Here is an 18,709-nt window from a genome sequence, read left to right on the forward strand (position 1 = left end):
TCCTCTATTTTTTTCTCCAGTGTCCTATAGTTTTCCAAGTACAGTTCTTTTACCTCTTTGGTTAAGTTTATTCCAAGGTACTTTATTTTGTTGCAACAGTATATGGGATTATTTTCTTAAGTTTCTCTGCTAGTTTATTATTGGTGTACAAAAATACCACCTATGTCTGATACTGACTTTGTATCCTGCTACTTTGCTGAGTTCATTTATTAGGTCAAGTAGTGTTTCTGGTGGAGCCTATAGGGTTTTCTATGTACCATTTCATGTCATCTGCAAACAGCAGCAGCTTTACGTCTTTTGCAATTTGGACGCCTTGTATTTCTTTTCTGTCTGAAGGCTGTGGCAAGGACTCCTAGTACTATGTTGAGTAAGAGTTATGAAAGCAGACACCCCCGTCTTGTTCCTGATCTTAATGAAAACACTTTTACTTTCTGCCCATTGAGTATGATGTTGGCAGGTTTACATAAGTGTCCTTTATTATGTTAAGGTATGCACCCTCTATTCCCACTTTGGCCAGTGTTATCATAAATGGGTGCTGGATTTTTACCAAATGCTTTTTCTGAAACCTTTGTTATGATCATGCAATTTTTGTCTTTCATTTTGTTTATGTGATGTGTCAAGTTTGTTGATTTGTGGATATTGTAGCATCCTTGCATCCCTGAAATAAATCCCACTTGGTCATGGTGTATGATCTCTTTAATGTATTGCTGGATCCAGTTTGCTAATATTTTGTTGAGGATTTTTGCAGCCACGTTCATCAGAGATATTGATGTGTTATTTTCTTTCTTCCTTGTCTCTTTATCTGGTTCTGGAATTGGGGTAATACTGACCTTGAAGAAAGTGTTAGGAAGTCTTCCCTCTTCTTGAATTTTCTGGAGCAGTTTAAGGAGGATAGGTGTTAGTTCTTTGAATGATTGGTAAAACCATTCAAAGGCCTTTTGAGAGTCAGCATTTTTTAAATTATTGCTTTGATTTCACTAGTTGTTATAGGTCTAGTAAGGTTTTTGGCTTCTTTTCAATTCAGTTTTGGAAGATTGAATGTCTCTAGAAATTTATCGATTTTGCCCAGGATGTCCAATTTCTTGGCATACAGTTGTTTATAATAATTTTGCACTTCTGTGGTATCAGTTGTTACTTCCCTTTCATTTCTAATTTTACTTGGGTCCTCTCACTTTTCTTTCTTCCATTATTTAATTTTTATTGTATCTTTTCTAAAGGTTCATTAAAATTATATTTTATTGATTATGCTATTACTGTTGTCCTGATTTTCCTATTTATAGTCAAGCCAACAATGAGCTTATGTTTTCATATATAAGTCCCAGAAAGTGGCAAAATTATGAGACTTACCTCTTTTTCCCAATGGATAGGGAAAAGTGAGGATATGATCAGAACCTGTATGTTTTCATTATTAAGTGGGAAACAGATTTGTATAAACACCATTTTTAGGACTATAAATATAGTGTCAAGCAAAGACAATTAAGCCAGTAGCAGCAGCTTGGATTCTTGATAGCCAATTCCCTACTCATCTGGACTGGATTTTTTTTTTTAATTCTCAGATGATTATTGTACCTCCAGTTTCATACTGTAGGAGTCAAATTAAAATGATGCTACTGGTTGATTATTTTCCCTTTAGATTTTCCCATGGCTAGTATCTGAAAATCATTTCAATTATATAATTTGAATAAAGAGAGTACTGTACTGGGTGCTTCAGAAGAAATATATGAGTAACATGCACAATCTCCTCCCCAAAATTTACAATCTAACTGGGGGGTGGGGGGTGTCTGAGCAGAGATATCTGTGATTAAGAAATCTGTCTTGAAGCTAGGAGACCTAGCTTTGCTGTGAGACCTTTGACAGATAACAACATTCAATCATTCATTCAAAACAATCTTGTACAGTATCTATATGCTCAGTGCCAGCATTGTACTAGGCACCAGAGATAGCAAGATATTCAGCCTAGTGCAGAACATAGACACCCAAATAAGAATTACAACAGAGTATGAAAAATGGCATGAAAGAGCGTGTCTAAGATACCATGGGGAGCATCAGCTGTGGAGTTTGGGGTGCAAAGCATGGGGAGACTTTCTAAAGGGAATGAAGAGTAAATGGAATTTTGGCCAGGTATTACAGATGATGGAAAGTGTCTCTGTAAAAAGGAATAAAGGTATTTTAAGACCTTTAAGAAAACAGGTTTAGTGAGAGAGAACCTAGCTGTTTAGATTAGAACAGACTTATTGAGGTTCATAACTGCAGAAGCATTGGCTAGAGGGATAGGATTTTGATAGGTACAAATGGAGTATGTGAGGAAAGAGAACCATCTTCAAAAGGCATACTGGAAGCAAGAATTAACCTGAGCAAAAGACCAGAGGCAGCTAAGTTCAGTGCATGATAAGGGACAGAGAGTAGTCCAGCCTGGCTGGCGCTTAGGTAAAATAGATAAATGTAATGGGAAATAGGACTAGAAGAGGAGGTTGTGATCACTATGAGGAGCCCTTTATATGTCACGCTGAGAAGGCTGTATTTAATTTGACAGGCAATGGGATACCACTGTGGGATTCTTAGCAGTAAGAAGCACATTTATACTACAGCTTAGATTTAAGGGTTCTAGAAGACTTGTTTGCTACAACAAACCACCATGGTTTGTGCTTTTTGTTTTAATTACTTGATTTTAAAACACGCAAGTTAAAAAGCCTAAGATTAGAATTTACAAGTATAGAATAGAAATTTAATAAATTGAACATGGCAGTCAAAATGTAAAATTCTTATTTCATATATTATGAATAGAAGTCCTTTTCAATGACATGATTAAACCTTGTACTCTTTAAAGAACTTCTATGTTTAAATTACCCTAAGACCATATAAGCTAGGTTACTAAGTTTTTCCCCCCAACTTTGAAAATCTGATACATACGCAAATTCTTGTCTATCAGCTCCAAGTTCAACATCCTGCCTTGTGATACTAGGGTTTAAGCTCTACAGACCACATTTGGGCTTTGCTAAGAGGAAGGGTTGGAGATTTCAGGGTTGGAAGAGGTAAAAAGAGATTTGCTGCTTCTTCCCACCTGCATCATTGACTTTACTGTTTGCTGTTTCTGTAAGCATCATCCCAGACTTGCTTCTTCAATCCAGCATCTGTAGTTCCTTCCTGAAGCAGTTAACAGAACCCAGTTCACCGTTTTCCCATCTTTCCAAAACCAGCTTCATCGTGTGCCAACCCATCCACCCATTCCAGAAAGACAAACCAGCACAAGCTCACCAGTACCATATCCCCAGAGATCAGGTTCTCTCCACAAGTGCAGCTCAGACACATCAGCACTAGACGAGCAATATCCTCTTCCTCAGACTGGTTTTACCAGGCCCAGGCTCAACTGCTTCACTAAAGAATTAGTAATTACCACCTCTTTCCTTTGTGACCTCTAATCCTAGAAGTGCTGGCTGTTTTGGCAATTGTTAACTCTGATACAGAGTTATGGTCCTGCCTTCTTAACTATGTGGTTAACCACTTTATACCTAGTTAATAATTCTTTACATTAAAGTCCCTCTGTTGAAGTAACTGGTTTGATTTTCCAGTCAGACCCCTAAAGACACAACTATGGAATAGAAATTTAATAAACAGTGTTAAAAATTCAAAACTCTTAACCCAAATCATTAAAATAGAAATTCTTTTCACTTGCACAATTAAACACTGTACACAGAAGTGAGAAAATGTGAGTTATGGCTTTTTGAACAGAAAAAGTAAAAAAAAATCTAGTGGTAATTATTTGAAGATAACTTGTACTTTGTTGTTGGATTATCTTTACCTCCACTGTATATGTATATTCAAATACACAGAGCACACGCTTTGCTTTTTTAATGCTGTTTTTTAAGTGACTTCTGAAACTTAGTAAGTAATGTCGCAGCCAACTGTTAAAAAAAGTGATTACAGTTTATTGCACCTAAGACATTAAGCTAGGATAGGATAAGTTCTTTTCCTAACTGGGAAAATTTGAAGATGTACAGCATTGGTCAGCTGGATCATGTGTTAAAAACAATGACACCTCTGTTTTCAATTTTAGAGCTAGAAAGAAAACAGTGCCTGTTTTTAACATGGAAAAAAGTATGTGTCAGTTTAGGTAGCTAGGACAGTGAGACTAGTTTATAAATACAAGTTTCTTGGCATGGAATTACTTTATTATAGAGTACACCAACTTCCTTGGATACCAGATTTTACATGAGAAACTTAAGTGTTATTACTGTCTATTGCTGGGAGAGAGAAAAAGAGGAAAAAAAACCTCAGATGAAACAAACGCCAAGATAAATTTGTGAGTATACTGATGTAGCAATACCCTTAAATGCAAATTTTCCAGACCTAGGGGTCACCTGAAGGTGACTATTAACAGAATGATATGATAACTTTGGCAGCATATATCCATACATTTTTATAGTCAAAGCAAATAGCTGATGTAATAGTCTCAGGAAAAAGTGTGAAATAATGTATTATTTTTTTTAAAAAGTGAGAGGAATCTAAAGGCAAGGAAACCAAGGAAAAAAATAGTTCAGGTAAGGGATAAGGACTTTAATGGATAGTGGCGGTACTATATAGTTTATAGTGTGCATATAATAGAATACAGTGGTCCAACGGTATAAAAGTTGTACCCTGCACAAGAGCACCCAACCAAGGGGCAGAGTAGAGACTGAAATCCAGCCTGTGCTTCGCCGAGCCATGTGTACTGTTGCATGTGCCTGGTGGGGGGGTTGAGGAAGGGGGTTCTAATCTATCAGCTGGAATTGGGGGGGATAGGGATCTTTTTTCTATTTCACAAAGACAGCTACAGATTTGCTTGGTGCTGGGGGAAGAAAAGAGGTGGCAGAAGAGCACATTTGAAATTCAACTAGGAGATAAACTGTAAGGTGTGGTGACTGGCTACAAAGGGGAGGGAAGAGCTGAGGATGCCTTCTAGTTTCTAGCTTATTTACTTTCAGCAAGTTATTAAAAATAACTTAGGAAAGTATGTTTAAAGTGCTTATAGCTGATCCAGGAAGATGATCAGTAGGCCACCTCACTAACTAATCCAGATTCATTAAGACACTGGGTAAAAAAATCTAGAAAACCATCTAGTTTAAATCTCATTTTATGGAAGAGAAAACTGACACCCAGAAAGACTGCAACTTCTGAGTTAAGTGTGCTCCATCCTTTAGCTGTTTCAAGTTTTATCAGACTTGTGTCTCTCAAACTTTAGTGTATATCATAATCAACTGAAAGGCTTGTTGAAACAAAGACTGCTGACAACCCCTTCCTGGAGTTTTAGTAGAGGAGATCTGAGGTAAGGCACAAAAATCTGTACTTCTAACAAGATCCCAGGTGATACTGATGCTTCTAGTCTGGGGGCGGGGGATGGCTGGCACATTATTTAGAGCAAATGTATTAAGACTTAAGAGTCTGGGAGCTCCTTGAAGTGTGTGTATCCCAGAAAGATTTCGAGACCTAAAGAAATGCTGGGGAGGGCGGAACTAGCTACTTAATTCTTACAGATGAGACAGAGGGTTAGTGAAAAATCTTTATTAACTTCCATTTATATAAATGTAATAGTAAGACTACTGGTAACATCATAAAATATCAAATACAAAAATACATACATACATTATACATTTGGGATGCCAAATTAACTTCTTTCCTATCATAATTTAATATTTAGGGGACTGAACAACTGGAAATTAAGTTCTTTTTAAAGAGACTAAAGAATAAAGGTCAAACTCCATAGCATTCTAGCCCTGACCACCATTCCTTTCATTTTCTACAACATACCTTAGACCTGAGGCATTCCAAACAATTCACACTCTGTGGTGTGACTAAAACAGAGGCATTGCAGGTCAGACAGACATGTGTTTCAATTTCAGCCTTGTCACTTACTGGCATATTCCCATGGCGCTAAATTGGTATGATGATTCAGTAATCTGTTTCAATAACTTATTGTGACAATAAGTATAAGTACTACTCCTGTTTACTATATACCATTCTTGTTTTCATATTATGTCTATCTGTAGTGTTCTGAATTCCAATCTCCAACACAGACATAGGTAACCACTTCCTACTGAACTGCTCTTGATAATCCCCCTTTCCCATGTTATCTTTAGGCAGTGCTGATCACCCCATTTGTGTGCTTCTACATAAATTTGTATATACTGCTCACTTATTTTTCTTTTTAAAAAAAATCACCTCTATTGAGTTATAATTTACACGTAACAAAATGTACCCATCTTAAGTAAAGATTTTGATAAAATCATACACCCATGTAACAGCCAGTATAATCAAAATTTAGAGTATATCAATCACCCAAAAAGGTTCTGTTATACCTGCTGTCAACAGAATTCTGTTTACCTTTCTGTCAATGTATATCAAAATGATCATTTCTAGAATTCATGGAAATAGATAATAGTTTATACTCTGTGTCTGGCGTCTTCTGTTTAGTTTATACGCAGTTTATACTCTATCTGGTGTCTTCTGTTCATCAGAATTTTTGATAATCTATTTTATTAAGGTTTAATTTACCTGCAGTCAAATGAATCCATTGAAAGTGCTCAATTTGATGAATTTTGATAGCTGTATACACCTAAGAAACAACCACTACAATCAAATACAGGAGATTTCTATCACCTCCAAGATTCCTCATACCCTGTGCCAGCCATCCATTTACACTATTATACAGTATAATCTTTAGTATGTCTATGACTTTGGGATTTATCCATGTTGTGTCTATCAATATGTAATTTCTTTGCATTACAGAGTGTTCTTTTACATGGAATTACCACATTTTGATTATTAATACACCTGTTGGTCCTTTGGGGTGTTACAATGTGGGTTTACTGTGAATAAAGTTGGTATGAAAATTAGTGTGCAAAAATTTTTTGTGAAAGATGCTTTCATTTCTTTTATATAAATAACTATTAGTCAAACAGCTGAGTTGTCAAGGTATGTAATGGGCTGGCCAAAAAGTCTGCATGGTTTTCTCCATAAAATAAAAGACACATTTTTCACTTTCACCAATAACTTTATTTATTTGGATATTTTGAGTATGGTTGCTATCTCACTTGTGGTATAATGTGGATTGATCTCAATTAATGTCTCGATTTGGTCTCTATCAACTTCAACTGGTCTACCCAATAGTGGAGCATCATCCAGCAATAAGTGTCCAGCACAAAGCTTCACAAACTACTTTTGACACGTTCAATCAGTCACAGCACCTTCTCCATACACTGCACAAATCTTTTTTTGCATTTCGGTTGAATTTTTACCTTTCTTGAAGTAATAAAAGTGTAATATGCCAAAAATGTTGTGTATTTTATTCCATCTTCAAATGGCCACACAAAAATTCACCAATTTTGATGTTTTTTTTTTTTAAAGTGCATGCTGATATGACAGATCTCACAATATAATCTAACAAAATTGTTTCAAATGAAGTTAAAGAAAACTAAGCACTACTACCGGCGTCTTACGGAAGAAAACAAATGAACTTTTGGGCCAACCCAATATACAAGGCCTGTCCAGAAAGTATCCAGCAACATACTATGAAAACTAGAGAAATTTATTAAAGATACAAGAAACACTGTACATATGACAATGATTCCTCAGTTCCCTTCCAGGTAGGCCAAGCCTTGGGACCTCACACAGTTCTCCCAATCACCATTAGCTGCCCCATCGTATTTTCCTGAATCTCATCAATAACCTGAAATCTCTTTCCTTTCAAAGTTGATTTTAGCTTTGGAAAAAGCCAGAAGTCTCAGGGGTGCCAAATTTTGGTTGTAGGCAGGCTGAATCATCTGGGTGATTTGATGGTTCACCAAAAAATGGCACAAAGCGTGCGTGATGCATGAGCAGGCACACTGTTATGGTGAAGGTGCCAATGACCAGTTGCCAACAGCTGCAGCCTTCTGAATCATCCAAATAGTTTCCGTGGAGGAATGTTCAAGCTTAATGCAAAATTTGATGCATATCTGTTGCTTTATTTACTCAGTCATTTTGACTGTGACAGCCACACAGTACACATACTCACTCAAAGGTGTCTACCGCCGCCACTGACCAATACAGTGAAGTCATCATTGTTCACACGTGCACATTCCAGTCTGCTCTCCTTGGCTGCCAGGCCACATCAATGTCCTGCTATCTGTTCTTGTTATATTAACAATGGCTGGACTTTTTCTGGACAGACCTAGTATGTTCAACTTTTGAAAAAACTGCCAAACTGTTTTCCAGAATGGTTGTACCACTTTAAAATCCTTCTAGCAATGGATGAGAATTCTAGTTACTCTACATCCTCACCAGCCTTTGGGAATGCCATTTTTAAATTATATTCATTCTAATGGGTATGAAATAGTTATCTCATTATGGTGCTAATTTGGATACCCCTGATTACCATGTAGAACATCTCTGCAAGTGTTTATTAGCCTTTTAAGTGTCTTTTAAAATATTTAGCCCATTTTCAAAAGTTTTGATTTTGTCTAATAAAGCTATACCCTTCCTTTCTCAGGTATAAGTTATTTTCTCTCAATCTGTGGGTTGTCTTCTCATTTTCTCAGCAATCTTTCAAAGGGCAAAATTTAATTTTGGTGAAGTTTATCTTTTTTTTTTTAGTTTATGGCTCAAATTTTCTGCATCATATCTAAAAAAACCCCTTGCCTTTCCTTCCCAAAGATGCTATAAATTTTCTCCTATGTTTTCTACATTTTATAGTATGAACTTCTATGTTTAGGTCTAAGGCATTTCAAATTAATTTTTTGTACACAGTGTAAAGACTAAAGTTCATTTTTTCTGTGTGGGTATCCAGCTGTTCTAGCACCATTTGCTGAAAAGGCTTCTTTTCCCAATTGAATTGCCCTGTCACCTTTGTGGAAACCGAGTATATAACTGAGGGTCTATTTCTGATTCGTGTTCTGTTTCTTTGATTAACATGTCTATTCTATGCCAATATTACATTGTCTGGATTCTCTATATTTACAGGAAGTTCTGAAATCAGGTAATAAGTCCTCCAACTTTTTTCTTTTTCAAAAATATTAAGGCTGTTCTAGGTTCTTTGCCTTTCCACATGAATTTTGTAATCAGCTCATCAGTTTTTATTTAAAAAATACCATCCTGGAATTTTCATTAGAATCCACAGATCAATTGAGAGCTCATATCTAAATATTATTGAGTCTTCCAATCCATTAACATGGTCTATCTCTCCATTTATTTGAATATGTTTTCATTTCTCTCAGCAAGGTTTTATAATTTTTAATATACAGGGCTTTTATATATTTTGTAAAATTTATTCTTAAAACACTGCATATTCTAAGATGCTAATATAGATGGCATTTTTAAAATTTTTGATTTTCAGTTTCATTTCTGAAGAAAATGCAACTAAATTTTTAATACTGACCCTATAATTAAAATTATACATATTATTTCCAGTAGTTTTTTGATTCCTTAAGATTTCCTACATGCATGATTATGTGATGTACAAATAAAGAGAGCTTTACTTTGTCTTTTCTAATTTATATGCCTTGTTTTTTCTGTTCTTGAACTGGTAGAAGTAGATGATCTTGCCTTATTCCCAACCTTATGGGGAAAGCAGTAATGTACGTTAGATAGACTTTTCACATATGCCCTTCATCAGGTTGAAGAAGTTGTCCTCTCCTACTAGTTTGTTGAGTTTTTATGATGAACACATACTGAAATTTGTCAAGTGATTTTCTGCAGCTATTGAAATAATATATTGTTTTTCCCTTTACTCTCATTATATGGTGAGTTACACTGATTTACTTTTGAATCTTAAGTCAACCGTATACTATTTCTGAGATAAACCCTAATCAGAGCATATCTTCCTTTTTATAGAGTACTGGATCCTATTTTAGTATTATGTTAATGAATACTGAATCTATATTCATAAGGGGTATTTATCTGTAATCTTTTTTCTGTAAATGTCATTTGGTTTTGTTATCAGGATACACTGGCCTTGAAAAATAAGTTGAGAAGTATTTTCTACTTTGCTTTTTGTAAGAATTTGTGTAGAACTGGTATTATTTCTTCCTTAAATGTTTGATTCCTCCAATGATGTCATCTGGAGTTGGGGTTTTCTGGGAAGGTTTTAAAAGTTATGAGTTCAACTTTGTTAATACAGGGCTATCAAAATTTTTCTATTTCTCCATGAATCCATATTGATAGTCTGTATTTTTCAAAGAAAGGCTTCCATATCATCTAGGTTGTATTTATTTGGTAGAGATTTGTTCATATTCTCATTAGCCACTTAAAATGTACAGAATCGATAGTATTAGCTATACTTTCAATACTAATATAGCCATGTGGTTCTCTTCTTTAAAAAAATCAATTTAGCTAGGTTTACGAAAGATATCAGATTTTCCCCCCAAATAATCAGGTTTGGGTTTCACTGATTTGTATCTATTACTTGATTCCTTCTTCATTGATTCCCACTCTTAATTTTTTTTTTTTACTTTTATTTAACTTTGGGCTTAACTTGCTCTCCTTTATATTAGCTTCTTAAAACCAGAAGCTTAGATCATTGATTTTAGACCTTTCTTCTTCTCTAATAAGCACTTAAAGTTATAAATTTCTCTATAAGCACGGCTTTAGTGTCATCCCTTATCTTATCAAGGGCAAAAAAAAATCATGAAAAGAAAAACCTTAGAAAGAGTAAGTCCTTCCAGAAATATCAGTTAGCCCTGCCAGACTGTATTAGGCTTTTAGATAGGGCAATTGTAGGGCACTTGTTTCTCCAACATGGAAGCACTGAAATTTTGGAATAATAAAAATTACTGTAGGCTAGTCTTAGAAAAAGCATCTATAGTCAATTCAACACACTCCTTTTTTCTGGAACTTAAGAAAATAATATTCCACTAGAGTAAGTCAGAATACTAATAATACTACAACTGATTTAAATACACATTCAATCGCTTCCCCTACTTTACACTTCTTTTTTCCTTCTTTTTTAATTAGCTCAGTGCACAAAACACACACCACATCAATGGCACTATTGTCAGAATGAAATTTTCCTCTATTTTAGGCACCAATTCTGTACCTTGGTAACACAAAACTTACTAAACTGATCTTACTAAATTAAGATTCAAAGATTAATTTGCCAGGATGTACCAGATATTTTTATTAATAAAGCTAGCCTAATTTATTAACACAAATATATTTTAAAACACAAAAACAAATGGTCTAATTATAAGTTAGTTGGCTGTAAGTTATCTTCATAAGTACTAAGTATTTCTATGGCAAACATTCACAGAATAACAACATACAAAATAAATGATAGTTTTTAGTATTTCTTATAACAAATACTTTACCAAATCAATTATAATTGCTTTTTCACTGAGTATGAAGTTTCTAACTTAAATATAACTGGTAACCAGTAATGCAATAAAAACAAAACAAACAAAAAACAAATTCTTTTAGATAAAAGACTTAAATTTGAGCACTGCACCAGTTCTGCCACTTACTAACTAGCTATGAACATGTTACATAAATCATTCTAATCCAACATTATTTTTCTTATCTATGAGGTAGGGACAATAACAGCACCTAAATTATAAGGTTGTTGTAAGGATTAAACGAGATATTTTATACAACAGCACCATTTAATATACTTGTCTAACATACTGAATGAGCTTACAAACTAAATCTAATACTTCTATTTAAAACTTCATAAGAATGGTAAAAAAAAAAAAGTAGTCATGAGTGAGTGGCCATTTAGGAGTAATATAAAAGTACAGTAAATTATCATATTTACCTTTAAAAAGTTACAAATTTAAAAATTTTGTTGTCTATTCCATTTCACCTATGTCCTGCTCCCCAGGAAAAATGGAGCAATAACTAATGCTAGTGGACAAGTAGGTTCAATCAATTTGCTAACGTTAATTCTCAATACAAATCTTGACATAATATGAAAGTAAAAATGCATAGATTCTGATAGTCAGTGCTGAGCTATACAGATTATGCCTGCCTAGTCTATAAGTGGGTGGGGCCCCCATGTCATTCACTTCATTCCTGGCCTTCCATTCAAATTCTCATTGGACAAATATCCACAGTTCACTGAAAAATTTGGAGGATACACTAGTGTCTAAAAATGGTAGCTTATTTTCAAGTTACCATTTTAACCAAAATGCCAAGTTTATAATAAACTGACTGACAACCCAATAGTTTTCAAAAGTATTAACAAAGGAGAGTATATGTTAATTGTGTGACTAAGCCTGTGCTGCTCTGTATCCTGATTCATTGGTAAAGGGAAAGAAATACACACACATGCTTTATCAAATATACTACTCAACCTTGCTCTGCTTCCAACTGTAAAGTTCCCAGAGTAATTGCTAACTTCTCTTTAAAAATTTTTTTTAAAACATATAATCTTTATTATATTTTTTTCCATTACCATTCAGTCCCCTTATACCCTCCAGCCCCCAGCAATCACCACCCTGTTGTCTCTAAAATCAAATTTTAAAAAGTTTTTTTAAAATTTAATTTTAGAGACAGAGAAGAAGGGAGGAGAGGGAGGGAGGGGGGAGAGAGGGAGAACAACATCAATTTGTTGTTCCATTTGTTTATGCATTTATTGGTTGCTTCTCTTATGTGCCCTAACTGGGGATTGAACCCTCAACCTTTGCATATTGTGAGGCCGCTCTAACCAACTGAGACCGAGTCAGGGCCTAAGTAAAGATACATACCCTAGAGTGAAGAAAGGTGTGGACATGCTTCAGAGAGAGCCTGCCGCTTAATTTATCAAATACACATTTCTTATGTAATTTGTTCCAACTTAACCCATTATGCAAAAACACAATTTTCCTGTCCTAGTTCAGCAAAAATTCCATGGGATTTAAACAGAGAAATAGTTATTTGAGGTCAGCTATAAAAACAAATCCTTAAACACCTGCTTCAAAGTAATGTAATATATACTTTACACATGAAAATTAAATGTCATGAATTTTAAAGCTCTACCATTATATCCTTTTAACTTTCAAAACAAGGTCTTCCCAAAACAAATGTTCCAAAACTTCTGGTAAAGAAGTCTAGGACTACATGGTAGAGGAGACAGGAGTTGAGAGAGAAGTACAGGAAAGGAGGAAGGGTATCTCTCACTGTACTTTCTAGTTTGTTCTCCCTGGCTATCCAGTAGAATTGTCTTTTGAGATGCTTTAAGACTGTGTTCAGATTGTATATAACCCAAACCTACCAAATTAGAATCTTTGGGGATGAAGAACCAGATATGTACATTTTTAAAAAGCTCCTCTAGTAATTAAAATGCATGGCCAGCCAGGTTGGGAACTATGCAACAGGCAGGTTACTATTTAGGTTTTAAAAAAATACCTTGATCTGCTGTCTTCGTAGCATGGCAAGTTCTCTCATGTCTCGGAATGGCTGTAGTAAATACTGATAGAGTTCAGTTGTGGCTTCTGCAAGGCTGCTGTAGGCTTCATCCTCCATCTGATACAAGTCCAGAAGCTCCACCATGCTCTCTGTATTCTTGTGCTTATCCAAGAGCTATGGAACAAGAAAGTTTCACTACAAAGAAATCCGATTATAACAGCCTATAAATACTTGCTTTTTGCTCCCTTTCATGAGGACCTGGGAACCCTAAAACACAGAAGCAAGAGAGAACAAAAAGTAGTGATTTCTTTTTATCACTCATCTCTAAGCCTCTGGTGTCTTACTATTCAAGATCACTGCCGCAATTCTCCTTTTCAAACTTTCACCATATTATGCCTGTTCTCTGTATTTTCTAGGACTCCACAGTATTTATTTGCCTAGTAAGCTCTTTAAAATCTTTTTCCACAATCTAGTACCTTGCTCCTTATTTAAAAAAAAATTTATTGCTAATCTACAAAGTACTAACTCTTCCCAGTATTATTTTACTCATTTCTCCATATCTTCTTGCCACTCTTTTCCTCCTCCCAATTTGGAACTGAATTAACTTTCTTCAAACTCATGCCTATTACTTCCTTAAAAATCTAGGTTAAAAAAACCCCTTCAACTCTACTGAAGAGTTTAAGATTGACTATAACAGATGTGTATAACTCTTACTTTGCATAACTTGGCACCCAAGTATATAAGTATGCATGTATGCGTATTTATATATATATTCATTCATTCCTCAACAAATATGGACTGGGCATCTAACATGCTAGGCATTGGGCTAGGTGCTGGGCATAGAAAAACACGGTCCCTCTCGTCATAGAGTTTACAGTGTAGCACTATTTAAAATATTATAAACAGTAATACATGTAATGAAGATTATTTTATGTTTTGAAAGTATAAAAGTAACACAATGGGTCCCATGAGAAAGAATAGGAGGTGGAGAGGTGGTGTTACATAAACTGCAACCTATAATACTTTAAAGTAAGCAGAAGGCTGCCCAAGAAAGCTTAAGCTGAAATTTAAAGGACCTCTAAAAGAACCATGTAGCAAAAAAATATTTTATATACTTATTGTTAGTGTCCATTTACTTGGTGACAGTGTCATCTGCCCATAGGCACAAAATGCTGCTTTATTTTCTCATATCTAAAATTTCCACTACTATCTTCCTCCTCCAACTTCTTGTTTTGACTACCACATTTTGTAATATACATTACTATGCTGAATCTATACTTTGGATTCACTTCCTACCCAGATTCTTGGACCAAAGTGCAGCAGCACCTGGGCACTTAGTATTCTGCCTACTCCATCAGTAATCATCAATAACTGGAAGTAGGGAAAGCCCTGAGTTTAAATTTATGGCTTTTAGCCTGGGGAGAGGTCCCAGTGGCTGCTGAAAGAGTAAAGGAGTGTGGCTACAACACAGAAAAGGAACCCACAGCCTTGGTGGCATGAAGAGAATCAGAGAACAGAGTTGGGAGCAATCATGGCAGCTACAAAGTACTTAAGGGGAAAATACTGAATAGGAAAAAAGTCAAAGGAGAAAAACCCCAAATATGTACATAAATGAACTAAAACCTCAGGCTGATTACTGAAATTATGATACACAGGACAGGATCAAAGCACTGCAGCTAAACATAAAATCTTAATATTTTAGCTGCTGCCCTTGGCAAGGTAGGCAGATTTTGCAGTTTTGAATTAAATAAACTGCTAAAGCTAAAACAAAACTATATAAATCAACACCTGCTGGAGGAATATAACACAGTCCAGAGGCTCTGCAAGGTATCATTTATAACATCAAGAATACAATCCCAATTAGCAGATCTATAAAGAAATAGGAAACAAAAGTCAATACTCAAAGGGCAATCAATGGAGACCAATTGCAAGATGAAACAAATGTGGATTTAGCAAAGATTTTAAAGTACTTACTATAATAATGCTAATGGACACAAAGGGAATATGCTCATAAAGAATAAACAGACAGAAAAATCTAAAAAAAGAAACAAACTTTTTTGAAAAGAGGACATTCAGAACTAACAAATACAATACCTGAATTAAAAAAAAAAACTTGCTTGATGGATGCAGAGTATAGTAGTAAAGACAAAAAGAGTCAGTGATCTTGAAGATAGACTAAGAGAAAGTAACCAATCCGAAAAAGAACAAAAAAGCCTTAAGGATCCATGGGACAATACTAAAAGGTATAAGATACATTTAGTTGGAGTTCAAGAGGAGAAAAAGGGACAAAAAAAATTTCATGAAGTGATGGCCAAAAAACCCCAAGTTTGATGAAAGGTATCTATTTATATATTCAAGAAGATCTGAGAATCCCAAGCAGTAACCCAAGACTAGGCTCAAACTACTGAAAATCAAAGATGTAAGAGAAAATCTTAAAAACAACCAGAGAAAAATAACACCACATAAAGAGGAACAAGCATACATATGCGTGATGACTTTAAATTGGAAATGATGGAGAACAAATAGCACTGCTGTGACATCTTACAGTTGAGAAGAAAAAAAAATCAATCCAGAATTCCATTCCCAAAACAATATACCCTTCAAGAATAAAGACAAAGTAGACATATTTCCAGATAAATAAAAACTAAGAGAACTCCTCATCAATGACACTTTAAGAATTTTTTTTAATTTGTTCAGGTTGAGGGGACATATTACAGATGTAAACTTGGATTTTCAAAAACAGAATCAGTTAATATTAGAAGTGTTAAATGAGGAAATACAAAAAGCCTATTTTTCACCTCTTCATTTCTATAAAATGCATGAGTATTTAAAGCAAAATATTTTAATATTATACTGTGGAGTTAATGTATGTGACTATAATACATATGAGATGGGGTTAGAGATGGACCTATATTGACACACAGGTTCTTATGTTTAATATAATGTGTTATAATATTAACTTTAATAAATATGGTATAATCTCTATGGCAACCACTAGAAGAATAATGCAAGGAAGTATAACTATGAACTCAATAGATTAAACCGTAAAATACAGTAAATGAAACTAAAAGGCAAGAAAGAAGAAAAATCTGAGAATACAAACAGAAAACAGTCCTAAATATAATCTTGTCAAAAATTACATTAAATGTAGATTGACTAAAGTACTAATTTAAAGCTAGAGAGTGTCAGAATGAATAAAAAAGCAAGACCCACAAGAGATGAAAAGTAGAAAACAAACAGTAAAGCATAAAGAGGGACTATATTAATTTCCTATCAAGTAGATTTCAAAGTATAGAGATTACCAGAGATAATACAGAATATTCCATAATGACTAAGAGTCAATTCATGGGGAAACAACAATCATAAATGTGTATATAGCTAATAACAGAGCTTCAAAACACATGATACAGAATGGACAAAAATAAAGGAGAACGCAAATCAACAGAGTTGGAGATATTAGCACTCCTCTCCCAGCAACTGACAGAACTGGGAAAAAAGCAAAAACAAAGATGTGAATAACACCATCAACCATCTTAATCTAATATATTCTTTTTAAGTGCATATGGTATATAATATCCAGACAAACCATATACTAAGGCCATAAAACAAATTTCAAAACTTCTAAAGAACTGAAATAGAGTGCATGTTTTTTGAAAACAATGGAATTTAAAAAATCCACATGTCAAAAGAACGAATCAGAAGAAATATTAAGAAAATATTTTGAACTAATAATGAAAATACAACCTATCAAAATTCATAGGACAGTTTCTCATCCATCAGGTAATGAGCTTGGAAATCATTACTCCCATCCACATTAACAACAAAGTGGCCCTGACTGGTGTGGCTCAGTGTCTTGCAAACTGGAAAGTTGCCAGTTCAATTCCCAGTCAGGGCACATGCCTGGGTTGCAGGCCTGGTCCCAGGTTGGGGGTGTGAGAGGGGCAACCAATCAATGTTTTGTTTGCACATGGATGTTTCTCTCCTTCCTTTCCCCTTTAAAAATAAATAAAATCTTTTTTTTTTAAAGAACAAAATTAATCAAACAAAATCAACAAACCCTCAGATCCATCAAAGAATTGAGGTCACAGGGCAAACTGCTTCTGCTGTAATTGGCAAGACAGGCAGACACAGAGAATCACAACTTACTGGGGTAGAAGCAAAATAACAAAAACCTCTGTGGGAACCAATACTGGGGTAGGGAAACCTAAACCTAAACCAAATTTTAAATTGTTAGTGTCTCACTGTGAACTGGTTTGAAAGTTAAGACTCCAGGAGTTGCGGGGGTCGAGGGGGGGTAGGCTATACTTGTTTGAGTTTTACCCCCATGAGCTCTACCAGATTCTCACAGTGAAACTGGAGGAAAACCTCCTTGTACTTCTGACAGGGTAACAGATAAAGCAGCCATTATGAAATGTGCATGGGGCAATCTGTTCTTCTTAACAAGGCTTGCCCTCAAGAGAAACTATTTTACCAGAGATTAACTGACCTAGGGGGAGAGAAATGCCCAACTCTGGACCTCCCTAGCCTTTCTGTCCCTCCTATGGGGTAAGGCCGGCAGAGGGGACTGCAAAGACATCCCAAGGACATGGGTGCCCTAAAAGACTGAAATGTGATCACAGAGCTGTAATTAGCACCTCCCCACTCCCCAATACCTAACCACTACACCAGCAGGGCTACAGTAACAATACAGGGCAATATACAACTAATACAGCTACAAGGCAATATAAACTAAAAAAAACTACATGTCTTAGAGCTTATTTAAAAGTAACTAGGGAAACCCAAAACAACAAGGGAAATAAAAACAAACACACCAAAGGAAATGTTAGCCTGTGACACCTACAGCTATTGCCTAGAATACAGTCTACCTCTAACCAGATAAACAAAACCTCACAGTAAAAGCTCCTTCTACCTAGTACATCATGTTCAGTTGTCAATTTAAAGAATTACAAGGCATATTTAAAAGCACAATTTGAAGAGACAGAGCAAGCATCAGAACCACACTTAGATATAAGTGGGATGTAGAGATTATCAGACTAGGAATTTAAAAGAACTATGATTAATATGCTAAGGGATCTAATGGAAAAAATAGACAACATGTAAGAACAGATAGGTAATGTAAGCAGAAAGTTGGGAATACTAAGAAATAATTAAAAGGATATGCTAGAAATCAAAAACACTGTAAGAGAAATTTAAAAATGCCTCTGATGGGTTCATCATTAGATTGCAAACAACCAAAGGAAATAAAATCTGTATGCTTGAAGAAATGGCAAGAGAAACTTCCAAAACTGAAATACCAGGAGAATAAAAAAGAATATCCAAGAAGCATGGAACAATTACCTATAGAAAGATGAGAATTACACCAAACTTCCCTTTAGAAACC

At 35.1% G+C, this 18,709-nt stretch overlaps 1 protein-coding gene across 1 annotated transcript in view; it reads right to left on the minus strand.

Moving 5' to 3' along the window:
- Positions 1–18,709, minus strand: part of JMY (junction mediating and regulatory protein, p53 cofactor) — a 91,575-nt gene that overhangs the window by 45,070 nt on the left and 27,796 nt on the right. The window contains 1 exon segment of the mRNA XM_053912264.2: positions 13,330–13,503. Coding sequence (XP_053768239.1) covers positions 13,330–13,503 — 174 coding nt within the window.

This window comes from Desmodus rotundus, chromosome 1 (genome assembly GCF_022682495.2).
Source record: "Desmodus rotundus isolate HL8 chromosome 1, HLdesRot8A.1, whole genome shotgun sequence".
Taxonomy (NCBI): Eukaryota; Metazoa; Chordata; class Mammalia; order Chiroptera; family Phyllostomidae; genus Desmodus; species Desmodus rotundus.